We start from the raw sequence: 18,636 nt of genomic DNA, 5'->3' as shown, positions 1-18,636 counted from the left end.
CTCAGCAAAATTGCCAACTCCAGCATAGAAAACTGAAGTCTGCTAATAACACGCTTGCTTTTGTCACTGATTTTTCACAGACCCTCTCAGCAATACCCACAGACACCCAATGGTTTACAGACCATGAAAAAAAAAAAAAAATTACAATAAAGACTTCAGTTGAGTTGTAGAGCTAAGCCCATCTTACACAGATATACCAGCATACCTAGAACACTGACAATTTCACCGTACCACTGGAACCTGGACCTTAAGAAACGCCACTGACAATACAAGACTAGATGAACCCAGGCTAATCTTAACCTGCCTGTATGTTGAACAGCAAATGAACAGAAATTCACAGACTCCCCAGAAAGATTTTATCTGTAGCCAGATGCTTTAACAGAATGTTTATTTGAAATATTTTCTTCTATCATCATAACTTGATTATTCTGATTATAATTACTTAAGTTTAGTAAGTTTGAACCAGGATGCTTATCAATAGAAGCAAGAAAAACCACTAAGTAAATGTTATCTGAAACAGGTAAAATGTTGGCAAAATGTTTCCCATCAATTTCAAGACTGTATCCATGCATCGTACTGTCCTAATTCTGCTCATCTGAAGGAAAAAAAAAAAATCATGGGAAGTACAGTTTGTCTGAAGTGCTCTTTGAACTTACCTCTAAAGAACAAAAGTTCTCAGCAAAGGCAGGGTTCTTTCCATTCTCTACAATCCTGTGATAGAAGGAAACAAGTCAAAGCCCTCTATTGCCATGTATCTGACATTCTGTAAAAAGGACTCCTTATAGGTTTCAGTAACCCTAGGAACAACCTCAGGCCACCAAAGAGGATCTTGAAAGTGAAGTCTGTACACATCCACATGGTATAATAGAGTAAATGATTCCACAAAAGGCGGTGTCAAGGCTAATATTCCCAATTCATATACCTCAAAATACAGCATTATTGTTACTACATAAAAACTGAAATCTAGAGAAGTTGTTAAAGACCTGTAGTCAGAACACCTAACTTCACTGGGATGAATACTTAAGCGATTTCATGGCAATTGCTCTTCTCTCCATTAGACAGTTAATTATTCCATTCTTTCCCTTTAGGCTTTAAAATTTTGGCCAATTTTGGTGACTCTGTTCTTCGAACATTTGTCCACATAGTTCAGGACTTATCACAAACAGTTTGTTTCATTAGCATAATACAGACCCAAATTATTCATAGCTTAATGACTTTTTCACTTCAGTCCTGCTTTCATCAGCTTTAGTCCTGTCTTCATTAGCTTGCTACCAAAAGCAGGATAAGATAAGGGACAGAATTTACCCCTGGAAAAGAGCACTGAGATGCTAACACAAAACACTACAGCCAGTGAATCAAAACAGGGTACAAAATACAGCCACCCGAATCATTTTCCTGCAGTGAATTTTCTAACAGTAGTTCTGGCTACAAAGGCCAAAGTGAATCAATTGCTAAAAGCTATTCCATCCTAACCCCACCCAGCTCATACTGCAGTAACAGAGTATGGGATAGGTCACTGATCCAATTCCAATTACCAAAAAGTTAGAGAAAAGTCAGGATTTTTATGGATGAGCTAGAGACATGTCTATTAGACTAATAGTTTAGCCAAAGAGAACAAAAACTAGCAATTTAGCCAGCCACACAATTGTTACAATGCTAAAAAATTATGCTAAGAAACTCTTTTCCAGAGTAGCCTCAGAGCAGCCTTCCGGTCAAAGTGAAACTATCTGTTAAAACTGCAGATAAACAGCTGCTTTTAGGTGGCAGGATTTGCTTTTTGGCTAAGTATTATTAAGCATTTGGGACTAAACCAAGAGTGATCTACATATTATGACTACAGTCATGGTTTTAGGTGACCAAACGAAACAATCACACAGTTATTCATCTTCAGAAAAGTAAACTGACTGGAATTGACAGTTTGATGATGACAGCAACCAAGTATGACAAGAAATGTTAAGTGCACCCACTAATAAAAAGTGCAAGTTTCCAACATCCTTCTTCTGGGACAAGTAACAAAAGGAACTTCAGTTAAAGCAATAAAAAATGAAATAAAAAAATCCTAAATTAACAGAAATGAATTCCATTTTAGCATCAGTGCTAAAGACCAAAAGATTAGACAAGATTAACACAATGTAGTTTACTGCACAATAGGTTGTGTGGAGAACAGCTTATCTTCTCATAAGCTGGTGTGTATACGAATTTGTGCAAACACTCTGTGTACCTCATTGTCCACATACTGCAGCTCAAGGCCAAAACTGCTGAACTAGAAGAGAAGAGGGAAAACTAGGCTACTTATAAAAAGGCAAGCTGTAACACTTTAGGCACAGGCAACTCACAGCTAAATTTTTAGTCAAAGGGAAACCAGGATATTGGGATAGAAGATGAAAATAGGCTTAAAAGGCTGCTTTGACTAGGATTTAAAAGACAGCAGATGCAACAAGCACTGAACAAAGGGTTCTTACAGAAAAGTCCATAAAATAGAAGCACTGCTACACTGAACAAAAGTTAGGGCAAGAATTTCAGTTCAATTGGTAAAGGAACAAATTAAGATCCCAGATAAAGTTTCTTTAAAGCTAAGTCTTTATGAATTCTATATAATGAATGACTCAGGCCAAAACCAAGAACTGAGAAAATCTGAATATATCTTAAATTCATGAAAACAGAAAGATAAATCTGAGATATCTTGATATAATAATGACGGAACAGTGGAAAAACCAAATAGATGGTAAAAATTTGACACAGGAATGATTTTTGGTTAGGAGATATTAGATCTAAAAAAGGTGATATATTAAGTTAGTGAAATCAGTTTCAATGAAAAAAATTGACTACTTTTACATATCCCTATACCCACACAAAGTTCCAAGAACACAAATATTCCAGTATGATCATAGTTCAGGCTTCTAGCTCAGGAAAAAATATGTTTACAAATAATAAAATGAACCAAGTTGATTCAAGTCAGAAAAGCAGTTGAGCTATTTAGGTGACAATGACTCACTTATGTAGGGAAGAGCAATATCTGAAGAGAAGATCCAAATCAAGGAAAATAACATTCCATTTATGTTATGGAAAATGCTACAGTTCTGCACTTTTTCTATTAATGAATCTTGCATTAAAAAATCTGAAAAAGGAAACAAGTGATGACTTAGCACAATTTATCCAAGTTTTCTAAGGACTTTCTTTAACATTTAAATTAATGTTACTATGTTGTTAAGGTTAACATGCAGAATAAGACTATTTACCCAAACCCCCAAGTTTAAGCTATCAATAAGACCAGAAAAAGACAGGGGAACCACTGTGAACTAAAAGCTGACTTTTGTTCAACCTGAACAGCAAGTGACAACCCATCAGAAAATGACAAATAGAACAGGTTGCAGGTAGCAAAAGCAGATTCTAAACCAATCCTGATCAGCTATGGCTGCCCCATCTAACAGAAGTGAGATAAAAATAAGCTTTTAGACAGGAAAAATAGACAGAGAGGAAATAAAGACATGGACCAAGAAAAATATCTGTTAAAGCAGAGTCTAGAACTACTTTTCACTGTGGAAAAAATGGTAAGAGATCATATACTAGTGTATACAAAGTATGGATCAGGAAAAGTGAATCAGAAATGCCTGTTCACCTTTCTTCATGGTACGAACCGTAAGCTCAAATTCAGGTGAAAGAAAAGGTGCGTGGGGAGTGCACCTTTCACATAGTTCTACAGCATACTTGCCAAGTCACAGATATATATAGCAGAAGTCGCAGATACTGAAACACTGATTAAATTCAAAAGTTTCCAGGCCCGTTTAGAATGAGTTAAAAGATTTCAAATATTGAAGTCATTACACCCCAAAATATTTATGATCTTCCACATGAAAAGAAACCAAGTATTGGTATTTGTAAAGTATATGCAGAGCATGAGCTACAAGAGCTAACCAAGAAGTCTGAATGGATGTATCACAAGTTAGCAACATCTCCAAAGCAAGTTATACCATAAATCTGCAATAGATGTGAATGCTGAACTATCACAAAATAACTCCATTTTGCAAAATTTATCTCAAAATTTAAGGTGCAAGTTACACACCTTTCCCACTTTAATGTATACATTGTCATATCCCTCATCCCTCTACTGCTTACTATCTCCTATTAAGTCTGATTATAAAATTATCCTATATCCTCCGGACAGAGCAGAGATCAAATTAAGTAGAAATCAGTAGGTAATAAATACTACTCGATTTGTTTTAAACATAGTTATATGCCAGTGTTACTTATTGTTGGCAAGAATAGGTAAGGTTTTAGACTATGAGTAACACTTTAGATTGTAACCTCCATTCTCCTGATACAAAGAATTTTCATCATATACCAACAGTCACGCTGTCCTCTAAATAATTAGAGCCAGCAAAAATACTCCTCTCAAGTACTGCAATTTTGCTTTTCTAATTTTGCTTACAAGTTAGCAACTTTTTATTCATTTAAAGAGGACAAACCTGGGACCTCTGTGATGCAGATTCTTCACACACACTTTGTATGAAGTCTCCTGTGCAATATGCTCAGCATGGCTTTGAATGCATCATTCTCACTAGTACAAAGGTTCAGAGCCTCCCTACCTCTCCCCAGGCCTTAATCAATACTGAGAAGGATTAATATCCCATGTTCCCTCTTCCCCCCAGCCCAAACGCTTATGGTGAACCCTGCGGAAGATTAACGTTCTAACCACATTCTCAGTCTTCCCTCAGTTTTTTCCAGAATTACCACTAATATGCTTCAAGACAACATTGTGAAAAACTGCTTTAGTGCTACACTAATTCTCCTTTATACAGTTTCCACTCCCTGATACATCTAAAATCACAATAGCCTATTTACTAATCTTTCATCTTAAATGATGTTTTCAGTATCATCTCCTCAACCTCCCAAAGAAGTATCCAGTACATTTCCACAGCATAATACAGAGCCTATGATTTTCAAAGATTTAAAGTCTCTGATAAAATGAACCATGGGTAACAAGGTATACCAGATTTAAGAATATCACTCAAATTAGCCCCTAAATAAGTGTTTCACAAAAACTACCATTATCCCCTTTACAAGCTAGGAAGAACTGGAAGGGGCAAGTAGTGGGGCACAAGGGACTATCTTTTTCAAGATCAGCCTGCAGGCTAAAAATAAAACCTCCATTCTTCTTAAATCCCTGTTTAAAGACCTTTAAATTCTAATCTTCTTCTCCCAATAATATAAACAGATGCCATTGAGTATGAAAGACTTTTTTCTTGAAAATCAGCTAGTGAGTCATGATCAGTCTCCCTAGGTTAACATTATAACTCCAGTTGGCCACAGAAACTTTAAGATTATTTTAGAAATACAGACTTCCCTAAACAGAAGGAGACTTGCCACCAAAACAAGCCAATCAAGATCTAAGTAATTAAAACAGAAAGTTTACAATAGATTAAGGCTTGCTCTACATGTTAATATATCCTTCAGAATCAAAGGGGAAAGAGAGGGTAGTACTAACAATTCTTTTCCACTAAATCAAAATGTTAAACATTCAACAGAAGTCAGTCTTGCTGACTTTTATAATGTCCTCTTAACATCTCACAAACAATGGTTTTAAAGTACTTGCAGTCTTGGTGGCTGAAACCAGAATTCTCTCATTTCCTTTAATAAGGAGTACAAATGAAAGTCTCCCACTCCTAGCTGAATACACATCAATATCCATTCTTCCCAGTAGGACAGCCATATGATTCACAGATCATTAATAACTCAAGGCCCTGCTTACTAAGTCAGCAATAACTGTCAACAGGTGGGGAGAGGAAGGAACAATCAACAATCAGCTTATTTCTCCCCCTCATGACAGGTAAGGAGGCCATGAAGAAAAAAAATACTATGTAAATAAACTGACTCAGCACTTTTCAGCCATATAATATTAGAAAATAGTCATTTCAAATGCAAAATGTTCTTTTGGACTGCTTTAAAATTGTCACCGAAACTGAGAAACTTTACTGCCAAGACAACATATTAAAACCATATACCACTACTCATCTTGTGCCAAGTACTACACATACTTTTCTTCCCCCACACCCAGCCCACGAAAGTTCAAATAACGTTTAGAGACAGTAAGCACACTTAATGCACTTATAATGTAACATTTGAAAAGGAAAATGAAGCAGTATTTCCCAGTATGAAGGAAAGCAACCAGTTCAGCTATTGAACACATTATTCCACGGTCTTAAACATGCAGCCATTCATATTGCACACTTGATACGTTATTGGCCTTATTGTTGGGCATATAGTTTCCACTATCAAAGTAATGCAGAGATAACCAAATTGAAATTTTGAAAAGTTTGTTTTCTATGCAAATAGAAACCAGCACTTGATAAAAAAAAAAAGACGAAATTTTGGGAAGTGGGAGCTTACTTTTATTAATTCTTTGACAGTTGCACAGATGTGTAAAACAAAATGGAAGCTGGGATAGGTACTTTTAAAAACTATCCTGCCAATTTTCTGCTTGGTTTAAAAACATTAACAAAGTAACAACATTTCCTGTTTTCGGGTTGAGGCAGACTAAAGACTGAAAATAAGACAGAGCATTAAGGCAAGAGTCCAAAAGAACCAGTTTTTATTTCGCAAGTGCCATAAATAAATGCTTCCATAAATCTGTAATACAATTTACTTTTGAAAGAAACGTTGATACTGAAGAGGCAAGCACTTTTCAATACCTACCTTGAAATGACAGTCTCAAGATTATATCACTAATGCAGCATTTTTCCTGTCTTTTGACCAAACTATTTCAAAATTTATATCAAGCAACCCCTCTGACATAGAAAAAGGTTATTTTTCTTTGGTGTGCAAGCACAGTAAGAATTTACTTACCACAGCAAGCTGTGTCCGTGATGCTACTGTATGAAAAACTGCAGGCATCATTAGAGATTCTTCTACTTTTAATTCCATCTCATTCTCTGCAGAAAATGTGGTTTTGGGGATAGCTGGTGGACGTTCACACAAGATCATTTCTTTGTTGAATAAAAAAATTGGATTGGTGTCCTATGCTCAAAAATAAAACAAAGTCAAACATTGAGTAAATGCAATATACTTTTCAATCATCAATTATTCCATCACATGCATAATGTGTCTTAAGAACATGTTGAAATCTACATGCGTAAGCTGAATGCTTAAAAATCAGTTTCACAAAACAGAAAAAAGCCCAGCAAACACAATATACTACAGAAAAATGCTAAAAAAAAATCCATTAGTAACAATTTTTTCTTCTTCTAAACTGTGATTTATAGAAGAATGCAGTATGCACTTACTGTTCCAGCACTGTAACTACAGACTCTTCTGTCTGGTGCCATACACTCTCCTCCATTGACAACCAGTACCTGGTGCTGAATAGCAATCTTATACTTTGTTTGAATTGCATGTTTCAGGTCAGCCACACTGGGGAAAAGAATGGGGTGGGGAAAGGTGGAAGGGAAGAAGAAAACAGTACGGATATCTTAGTTTCTCTAATTTTACACATTCCTGTTATACAGACACGTGTCTTGTCTGTATCAAAGCAGGACTTCATTTCCTTCATCTATTGCATTTTTATTCCACATAATGACAAACTTTAAAGTGCTACAATCTGTTGCATTTTAGATACCCAGCCCATAAGCAAAAGGAGGAGTTGCTCTACAGAACTGGTATAATATCAGCAGTCTTCTTCCAAGATCTGAGAAAGGGCTGAAATTCTGGATTAAATCACAAACATCTAGGATAACTGTAAAAGCCATATTACGCTCTTTGAATATTTACTTTAGGAACACACAACTGACTTACTGAAACTGCAGAAAACAAGAGCAAGAGTATTTAACACTTCTTTACGCATAATGCAAACACAATTTCACCTAATCAACTCTGACTGATTATAAAGTGCAATATAACGTGCAGTGACAGAAAATTAGACAATCTGTATGCATGCAACAAATGCATACAAACATTAAGCACTAACATAGAAATGTTACTTAGAAAATAAAGATCAATTGTCTAAAATAACTATGATTCAATATGACCGCATGAATTCACTACAAGCACCTCGAGCGCAAGCCTGTACTCACTAGCTGTGTTAGAGTAAACATTCACCTACCATCCCCATGTGCTTTGAGAAGACAGCTTGGCCTGTCAATTTGCTAAGAGATAGTCAAAGAGCCTAAGAAAAAGTTAATCCTGCTAGAAACAGCAAGTCTCTCCAGACATACAGAATAATACGTTGCACAGTTCAACTGAAGAGTTTTGCATTTTGGACAGTTTATCCATGAGCTGGAAGGCTTCTTTCTCAAGAACTGCCGGACTGAGGGAGAAATCAGCTCACACAGGCTGTGACATGCACTGACTGGAAGTTCAGATGTTGTATCCCACCATGATTTAGAGACAGAATGTCTCAAATTACCAAAAAGTGCATGAGGATAATGGCACATCTGCAGATGTTCTGAAATGGCTAAGATAAAAAGGCTTTATTTCATGTTCAATAATATGTTGAGTGTCAGTGGGCTTTGCAGAAGAGCCAGTCTTGAAGGCAGCATTATGTAGCCCAGGCATCTGCATGCACATCAACTATTTGCAACTCATTGACCACTGATAGAAGATTAAGCCAGCAGATAAGATTGTTTCCTGCTAGCCCTGGGCTGACCACAGCTCTATGGAGTGTATGGGCTATGATGATTCTATACACGGTTTACTCTACTAGATCAGAGTCCTAGGTGAGAACACAGGAAAAGAATATAATATGGAACACCAAGACCTCTCTAAAAGGATTACTATGATTGCCAGATACTTTCAATGTGCAGTGAAAAAAAAATGCAAATAGCAAAGCTGTTGGACTTCATTATGCATCTAACACTGCTCATGCTTCGGACTTCATTATGCATCTAACACTGCTCATGCTTCAGACAGTTGGGAGTGCGAAAGTTCATATTTTACATGTCGAATGATGTGAACTAGTTTGGAGCTTACAACAAATGAATGACAGAATCGAGTTTTATCCACCCTGTAAATAAGACAAAACCTACATGCCAATTCTTTGCTTCCAATCTAAGCCATTACAGAGCACACTTATTTTCTTCAGGGTAAGTAAATACTGTGAGTACAAACAGCAATTTGCAGAATTCGTGCTATGAAAATAACTTATTTTAAAAAAAAAGGGGGGGGGGGTATATCTACCAGTGAATTGCTTTGAGAGAGGTCACTGCTTCACCTGTTTTCAGGGAAGTATGATACAGGCATAAACAGCAGAACTGTATAGAGCAGCTGATGCCAATTGTTTTGTACTTAACAGAATCAGAAGGACAAGTTACAAAGAGCATTCAGGAGTCTGAGCATTCGAGAGCCTGATGGCGTTCCTATCAGGTCTGCAATTCTGTCAAAGGAAGTTTACCTTGTTGATGAAGGAAAATTTGCTATTCCACAGTATTACATTTTCTGACCTAGCACATCACCTATCCCAAGTATAAGAGAAACATAGCTATAATGGAGACATTACTGCACATGCTATGAAGAGAACAGAAAAAGCAGAGTGAAAAGCAACAAAATTCAATTTTTCCAAAAACAAGAAAAATGGTATTTCTTTCACAGAGCAACCACAAGCCCTGAGAGAAGAATCCTCACTCCTAACACTTCTATCTCAGGCTGCTCCTTGCAAGTTCAGAAATGCAGACTACGTCTTCAGCATACTCTGGACAAAGTCATTACATTCAGGACATGGGAAAGGGAATTGAATTGAAGCAGTCTTATCTGACACACACTTGTTCTACTTATCTTGAAATGCCCAAGTTCAGAAGTAATTGTGGAAGCACATACAAAAACAATAAATCACAGAACCTTATAGTTGGCACTGTAAATGATGTCTTCTACAAACAGCATGAGCCATATTTATGAACAGCTTAAAAAAAAAATTGATGATCCATGGATTTGTCCAGGATGATCACAGTTTTGATGTCCAAGTACTTGGTATTTTTGCCTAGTGATAGCATGAGGAACATTTCTCTTGTTTCTCAACTTCTCTTGAAGTTTTGTAAAGGAAAAGACAGAGCAGACTTGCATTATTGTGCCCTTCTATTTTCTTAATATTCCAGCACCCTTGATTCTAGCCAGGGAAGCTGCTAGGAATGGATCTTTCTCATGAAGTAGAAGTCCAACTTCCTGCCTAGAGAAGCAAGTAATTCACCTCCAGTACCTACATTAAAATCACGGAGCATTCAACGCATGGAAAATACCAACTATAAAAAAACCCCACCAATTCTACTAAACAGCAGATGCTTTTTCTTTCCTGAAAATATCTTAAGTGTCCCTCAGCACACTTCTAAGAGAAAGGTTTCTGGCTTACTGATGATGCAATTTAGTACTTCAATGCTAAAAAGACTTGTTAGCAAGAAATAAGGCACTTCCCATTTCAGAAGTCTTGCCAATAGAGAAGCATGTCTAGGATCATCTAGAAAACTAAGGACAGCCTAAGTGCCTTTCCTTTATGGCATCAGATAAAGCTAACAAACAGTTTTAATGTCAAGACTTTGTTGACAGTCTATTAAACCACAAGTTGTTTGTTTTTTTTCTGTAAGCACTATGTACTGCTCAAATATCTTACCCCAAGGGTTTTGCTTTTGTGTGTAATCTCCAACTCAGTTTTACTTGAGTCTTACTGCCAACACTTCTGTCAAAGTCTGCCTTAGGCAGTGGTTCACTAACATCTCTGTAAAAGTTTATGAGGTGCCCATCTCAGGCACTAGATAGGAAATGCGTATCACACATCTTCACAACTGTTTCAAAGGAGGTTTTTCAGTCTTGCAAGTCCTCATAAAAAAAAGCAAACATACCACATATGCACTCAGAAAGAGGACATGAAAACCACACCTCTAACAGGAATTGATCAGGACAACGCTGAAATCAGTTTCTTTCAATACAGTATAAGATAAACCTTTTACAGAGGAATATTAAATTAAAAATGCAGTCCAACAAAAAGCACAGAAGACCAGAAATCATTCTAACAATTTTTCCAAAAAGCATCCAAGCTTAATGCTAGACTCAGCTAGGAATAATAGGCCAATAATACGTACTTCTGCTTTCACTCCGTCAGAAAGTAACAGGTAGGATTACCTAACCTTTACACTCTTTTATGAGACCTTAAAGAAGAGCAATCACCTGCAAGGCATTGACAGTGCTAATTCAAGAATCCCCAAAATTCACCAACACAAAAAAGGAACGCAGAGGGAAACCACACAGACTTATTCAAAAAGAACTGAGTATCACCTATCCAGCACTCAGGATACAAAAGGTTATTTAAAAACAGCAACAAAAACACAAACACACACACTACATAATTAACTTCCTTACTTTTGGACAGCAAGTTCTGTGTCGAAGGTAAGGGTAGTTCCAGTGTTGACCAGAAATACATATAGCTTCATGATGATTTCTTTAGGTTTCTGAAGTTTATACCTTCCACCACTAAAATCATTTAGAACCTGCAAAGAAATTCAAATGTTAGTTTTACAAATGAAAGTTTTAAAAAAAGCATGCATTTGGCTTTTGAATAAATACTTTTAGATAAATAGTGGGTCAATACATCAGTGCTCATACCCTGCAGTTTTGCCCATTACTAAACACACAGATGCTCCTCTGACCAGAAACACAGGCAAGGGAGGTCTCCACATATCCAGATGGGCTAGGAGAACACATGAGAATACACACTGGGGGGGAAGGGAGGGATATGACTTCCAATTGCAGAGGCCACTACCACAGATCGTTATCTGCCTTTTCTCAATTATGAAATGCATTCTAATAGCCCCAGATCCAGTTACTTCCAGCTGTCTTTCCCAGACTTTACAAACAGCAGCATGGTCAATGGTGTAAGTGTTGATTCCTCAACTCACAAAAACTACAAAGTCTATTTACTTATTACTAGCCATGTGCATAGTTTTTCCACTCAGACATGTGAAACATTATTATATGAAGAACAGCTAAGATTATTTTTCAAAATTATTACCTAATTATGGGCAGATACAACCAGCAAATATACAGATTCTTCTGTTTTCAGCACTAGCTAAATCTGTAGCTTCTTTCTTAGACGCTATTAGCCACTAAAGGGTGATCAAGTAAAGCAGTACAGTCCAACATATTAGACATGTATTCAATACATTACTCTACAAGCTTCTGGATGAATGACTATAAGCAAGCCCTTGCTTCTCCATTTTACGTAACAGAAGGAAAACACTGAATTGCACCGTAAGGTATTCTAAGAATTAATGAATTTGCATTGAAATACATCAGAACTTTTTCTTTTCCCTCCTCGGCAGAAGTTCAGAAGTCTACGAACAATCTCCTCCACACTAATAGCACTGCCGCAAAAGTACGAGCACTGCTGTCATTACAGCAGTGCAATATTTTGATGTGGAAAAAGTTACAGAAAGTTAAGCTGTCAAAGTTCCAGCCACTCAGCAACATTCTTGCATGACTATAAAAACAGCTTTTTGGATTAAATTACTTCACAGGAAGTGTAAGACGTCCCTCTTTCCCCGAAATAAGAACAGGACACACCCAAAGTCTATACTGCTAGCTGTATTATTTTAAAGTCAGCTTGAATTTTCACTTGTCTCCTTGTCTACACAGTCAAAAACTGACAAACTGTGAGAACAGAAAATAACAAGAACTCCACTAAAATGTGTGTGTGGGGGGGGGGAGAATGACACACAACACATTCTATCAGCAGAATTATTCTGGAAAGTCAAAAGCACTTTCTTTCAAGAGTGTAACTTCCCTGCAAACTTTTCAAGCATTAGAGGAGGCACAAAAACTAGTCAAGACACGTCTGTACAACAAGGCTTTAGGAACAGAAACATGCCAAAAAGCCGCCACCACCAAAAACAATTAAATAATCTCATATGAACCAAGCCTTACTATCCTCACACCTGAATTTTACTGCAGTCAATGGCAACAGTTCCAATTTATACTGAAGGAAGAATATACTCTATAAACAAAGTTACTGGACAGGCAAAATTGCTGAACCTCAAGAATAACCAAGCAATCATTTATTATTTAATTCTCTGGCATAGCTTTTGGAACTAATCAGTCTCACAAGCACAGTTATTATAGCAACTTCTTCTCACATAGGGTATTATTTATGACTGTGATCCAGGTAGAGTTACAGACAAACTTGGCAAATACAGTATAAATACTGTATTTAAAACACCACCCATGATTCACTTAAAAAAAGAAAAAAGCAATCCCCCAATACTGTTCACCATAAACACTCTTCCTTTCCACCATGAACAAAGTAAAAGGCTTGCAGAGTACATAATTTTCATATAATCATTAATTTGTAAATTCAAGTGGTATTTATCAAGTAATCTGGCTGGAAACCTTATTTTGTTCATGTAAATAAATGGAAATTTTAAATTGAACCCCTTTTACCTATCCTTAACACTAAACCTGACTCTTTGAAGCATAAAAAATGTTGAATGGCATCTGCCATGTATCAGTAATCTCAAGTTTTTCAACTTCATGCAAAAAAAAAAAAAAAAAAAGAAATACCTTCAGGCACTACATGAAGCTATCACCTTCTTCAAACGCACCAGGAGAACAAATGCACACATGTGCTTTAATTGATTTTGGCAACAGAGTACCATGGCTGTTCAAAATGAGAGATCTACAAAGAAAAGATAAAGAATGCAATTATGAGTGTCAATAAAACCTAAGGATTTCATGGTCAGTTTTGCACCTAACACAGAAGTCAGTGCCTGTCAATACTTGAAAGCCATTATAAAAAAAACAGAAAAAGAAAAAAACACTATTGCATAATTAACAATGCTATCCAGTTACATTTCTGCTCCAAACTGCTACACAACTCATTTCCCCCCCCACACACACACACAAGTTCAGTTTAAAATAACTTAATAACATTATTCAGTATTTGCAAGGAGTCAAAGTAAAAGTTTGCTTGAGAGAACTAATTGGAGTATTTTTCAGACTGATGCAGAATGCTGAGATGATACTAAGTACAACGCAGAAAGTCTCAAAGGACAGAATGTGATTAAACTAAGAAAATCCAGAGTGAAAGCACATTCTCCTGCTACCTTTTTTAAATGAACAGCCTTATCTTGTGGATGTATCCAACAGATTTCCGAAGGAAGCAACACCTTAAGTTCATCTTGTTAAGCCCATTCATCCACTTTCAGTACATTCATTAGACTTTCTTTTTGTCATCAGCTGAAGAGGTTGCCATTCCCAGCTGCTTGTCACTGTCATCTTTGCCAGGGGCTCCTCCCTCAGAACTGCTGTTTAAACTACAATGATCAAAAGTCAGATCAGCAAAGATCGGTTTTTTAAGCTCAGCTGGTTCATTTTAACTGCTGTCAGTCAAGCAGTAATGCTAAGGGAGGAGCCCCAGCAAAGGAAGGTGGAGACAAGCAGCTGAGATCTGTAACCTGTTCAGTTCAACCAGCACAGCCACAGTGAGGACACTGCATGATCAAATCCCAAACTACGACAGACATTTTTCCTATCTCATGTTAGTGCCACAGCAAGCTTTTTCAGAAGGTGATCCAGCACTGTATGGGGTGATAATCCACTACTAAAAACAGAATTGCTGAAGCCCCCAAACCATTAGAACACATGCCTTATTTTATACAACCTATGCTACTAACAGTAAATCAAAAATAAGCTCTCCTCATCCCAAATCTGCAAACTTTTATGAGAGAGGAAATTAAACCATTGTTTTTATATATGCATAGAGCAGGTTACTAACTGCCTGACATAACAGTATTTAGTTTTTAAATTATCTTCCTCCTTTTTGTCTACTCCTTCATTCCTCCTATTCAAAATGCATATATAAGAAGCAAATATGCAATAGAAAGAAAAGAGCAACATGTTTAAGTAGAACCATTGGAAAACCAAAAATTGAAATGTCCTCCAACTACTAAAATCCAATTTTGCTGCTGACTGTAGTTGTACTTGAGCAAACTCAATTTAACAATGCTTGCTTTAGATCAAAGCAATGGAAATTAACATGAATCTAATAAAGAAACTATTGAACAGTTCAACCACAAACGAGGACTCCAACCGTATAATTTCTACACTTCTAATTTCTTTGAGACCATTAAGAAATCAAAAGACAAGTGTTGCTTCTTCTACCCAATACTTAAAAAGCTAACAAACAATCCTGAGTAAACAGAACACTCAGGTAGGCAGGACAAATACATTTGTATGTTCGCACTATTAGGTTACCATTTGAGGAGGAGAAAAAAAACAAAGTAGAATTTACACACGCCCAAGGTCACCACAAATTTAAATGAGTAGTTCCACAAACAGAGGAATTGTGTGAAACAAGGTTTCAAAAAATATATGCCTTGAAGGTTGTTTTCCCCTGCAGATTCACTGGTGCCCAACAAAGGCAGAGTGCAACCCTACCTTCAGTAGGAGCTATTCTGGGTGTCTTTCCAGAAGCCTCTTTACACAACACATGCAGGAACTCCGTTTGAGAGTTCTCCACACATCTGGTTGAACTTGACAAATAAATTCCAAGATCAGTTCAGGGAGATGCATGAAAACTACCCACAACTGCTTAAATTGCCTTTCTTTCAAAAGCCAGGTTAAAACAGATTATGATAAATAAGGTCAGCTGCATATTCCAAACAGGTCTACTAGTTCCTAGTATTCACAAATATTAGGATTAATCAGTAACAAGATTTTAATACAAGCTTGGAGTGTAAAGCCGGTACCATCAACCTTCAACAAAAATATATCAATAGATGTGTTTTATTATTGTTCCTTTTGCATTCATTTCAATAGTTTAGGAAAACTTCAGGAGTTCCTACGCTTAGTGTTTACATTGCTGAACTTATTTTAATCCATTTTAGTAAAGGTTAAACAATTAAAATTTGAAGACTAGAAAAGACAATGTTACTAGCAAAGTAATCAGACAAACTAACAAAATGACTAGACCACCCACATTTACTGTTTAAGCTCTGCTACCTGAAGCATTAGAACCATGCTATCATATAAACTAGATCTTTTGAACTATGGGATGGAAGCTTGCATGATCAACAGCCTGGAAGTATTATTAATATCATGAAAATAGAAAATTTGAAAATAGGAACGTCTATAGTAACTGCCACAGCAGACAGAAGATGGTAGAAATGAAGAAAAAAGTATGAAAAAATGAAAGTACAAATAGCACAAAGTTGAATTAGAAAAAGCTTCCAGAATTCATTCAGAAGACTTCTATCTTGTTATATTAGCTAACAAAACACCAAAAGCATCCACGGAAATGTATTGCTGGTGATAAAACATTTATTTCATTACTCTATATTGTGTTTACACTACAATTTGCTTCACTTTACAAAAATATTGCAAGCCTTTTCCATCCAATATAAATCCTAGAACAATTCCACCGTTTTGAAGTATACTGTGCTGACAAATACTTTCAATACAGTTCAGAAGTTTTGTAATGTAGCTTATTTAGTTCAGAGCATGCTCATTGCTTCTACATCTGTAAAAGGAAATAAATGGCTGTTTACAGACCCTCCCTTTCTGTGATTACAGTATAAACTTCACGGGTTTCACAGCATTCCACAAATAATCCTACAGCTACATTAACTATCTATTTCTGCCATTACGTGCTGAATCACTGCTCTATTTTGACCACTCCATTGTTCCACAGTACAACTCTTTCCAACTCCACAAATTCAAACACCGAAACATGGCACTCAGTGTAGGACAAAGAAAACAAAATTTATGTGCACAGTTTAGGTTTACAGGGGCATTATCAACTTCACTTTAAATCCATTAAATTTCATCTATGATATTCTGATTTTTTTTTTTAAGTTCAAGTACAATTTTTTTTGACACTCCATTCTCCACGTCGCTTCTATAAACTGGTTTACAAACCAAACTTGAGTAAATCAAATTACTAATGCACCTTTTTTTAATGACCAGAATTTACATTAAACCATGTCACAGTCATGGTTTCTGTAAAATCTCAGAAGTTTAAAACTCTGTTTTCTAGAACAACATGCCAGCAGTATACACTACCTTGCTTTTAGTGTCTGGGGAAATATTGTTTTATATCTGTACAGTAGTTTTGTATCTGTACAGTAAGTGCTGTACTTATCAAAGCTGCATCTCCCAGGCCAGAAAGGACTCAGAGGCCCATATTCATCCTCCAGGATGAAAGAGGTTCCACTCTGACAGCAGATGGACAGAACTAGCTTAACCACCTGTGCAAGCCAATACACTCACTATTCATTCAGAAGCCTGCAATTCCACATTGCTAGGTATTAAACATTCACATAGCTCTTCATGAACATCATCTGTATGACTCTAATAAAGAAGGGTTCTCTTCTCTTAGCTGAGGAGCTGCTGAGGCTACATTGCAGGCAATAGATACTGTCTCCAATATGAGTCACAAATGTGACCTGTGATTACAGGTGTCAGGCTTCTCACAGGAGAGGCACTGTAGAACTCCTACCTGTTGAAAAGTGCAATTCATCTGAGGCCAAGTCTGACAAGTCCATGTCATGCTAAAAAGACCCAAGCACTAATCCCCATTCACTGAATATCAATATCTTCAGGAACAGCCAGTCTTATCTGGAGTACATCGCCTCACAAGGAGGACACACCTTTATTACCTCTGAGAATGGAAAACCAGCTTCTGGACACATCAACTTTTTAAGCTGTCCTGCAATTCCACACAGCAAAACTTAAGGTTTGTCTTAGAGATGCTGCAGTCCCTGTGGTTTCATCTTTAGCTCCTCTGCTCTTGGACCAGGATTTCCTGTTTCACCTCAGTTCAGGCAACTGTGCAATAGACAAAGTACTAGACTAACACAGAATGTTCCACCCACTTCAGTTAGCTTTCTTCTATTTCACATTACACAGGTCTGTCTTCTACACCCATTTTTCCTGCATTTTCAGATATCATTCTCCAAAAATGCTCCTTTCTCTTGATGTAACTGGCAGACCTCACAATCAAAGGATTTTACAGCATGGGCTATATATATATATATATAGCATATATATATATATATAGCATATATATATATATATATATATATATATATATATATAATACATAGCATTATCTCCTAATATCAAAGGAAAAGGGATATAAAGATTCCAAGTTGAATTTAAGCAAGGAAGGGAGGAGAGGAAAAACAAAGCAGAACAACCACCACCACCTTTCTTCACATTAGTCATAGTATCATCATTGCTAAGGGTAGATTTGAAGGAGCTTTCTTCAATACCAATGCATCTAACCAGAAATATGTCCATTTCACAGATGACCATGATCATCACCAGAAAAACAGACAGAATTAGCTCATTATGATGGCACATATGCTTTACTACTGCTTTTAGCAATAGAAGAACCTTAGTTTCTAAATCACAATGCAAATTTATACCTTTACCTGGACAACTGATTGCTGAAAGAAGACATGCTTAAGGTGTTAAAAACCCTAAAAATCAAACTTTTCAAAAAACTTCCTAAGCTACATGATGTATATGCAAGGAGAGCCCCTCCTGATCCAGATGCAGAGAATAGATTTCATCCGAAAAGCAGACAAAAGCACCCCAAACACCCTAAAACTTTTTTTTAAGCCAGAAGACCACATCTAATCCTTAAGGCACACGTTATTCCAGATGGAG

The 18,636-nt window shown here is 36.7% G+C and overlaps 1 protein-coding gene across 6 annotated transcripts in view; it reads right to left on the bottom strand.

Annotated features, from left to right (window-relative positions):
- RB1CC1 (RB1 inducible coiled-coil 1) overlaps positions 1 to 18,636 on the bottom strand; it is an 82,175-nt gene that overhangs the window by 55,237 nt on the left and 8,302 nt on the right. For 3 of the 6 annotated variants that reach the window (XM_064507545.1, XM_064507544.1, XM_064507548.1), the window contains exons 2-5: positions 13,528 to 13,642; positions 11,335 to 11,462; positions 7,281 to 7,407; positions 6,844 to 7,014 (exon numbers count right to left, since the gene is read on the bottom strand). In XM_064507545.1, coding sequence (XP_064363615.1) covers positions 6,844 to 7,014; positions 7,281 to 7,407; positions 11,335 to 11,405 — 369 coding nt within the window. In that variant the 5' untranslated portion in view covers positions 11,406 to 11,462; positions 13,528 to 13,642. Of the gene's footprint in view, positions 1 to 656; positions 712 to 6,843; positions 7,020 to 7,280; positions 7,408 to 11,334; positions 11,463 to 13,527; positions 13,643 to 18,636 lie in introns of those variants that run through there. The other 3 variants (XM_064507547.1, XM_064507549.1, XM_064507550.1) reach the window with 3 other exon arrangements.

This window comes from Dromaius novaehollandiae, chromosome 2, assembly GCF_036370855.1.
Source record: "Dromaius novaehollandiae isolate bDroNov1 chromosome 2, bDroNov1.hap1, whole genome shotgun sequence".
NCBI lineage: Eukaryota > Metazoa > Chordata > Aves > Casuariiformes > Dromaiidae > Dromaius > Dromaius novaehollandiae.
This window is presented reverse-complemented; position numbering and strand designations above follow the sequence as displayed.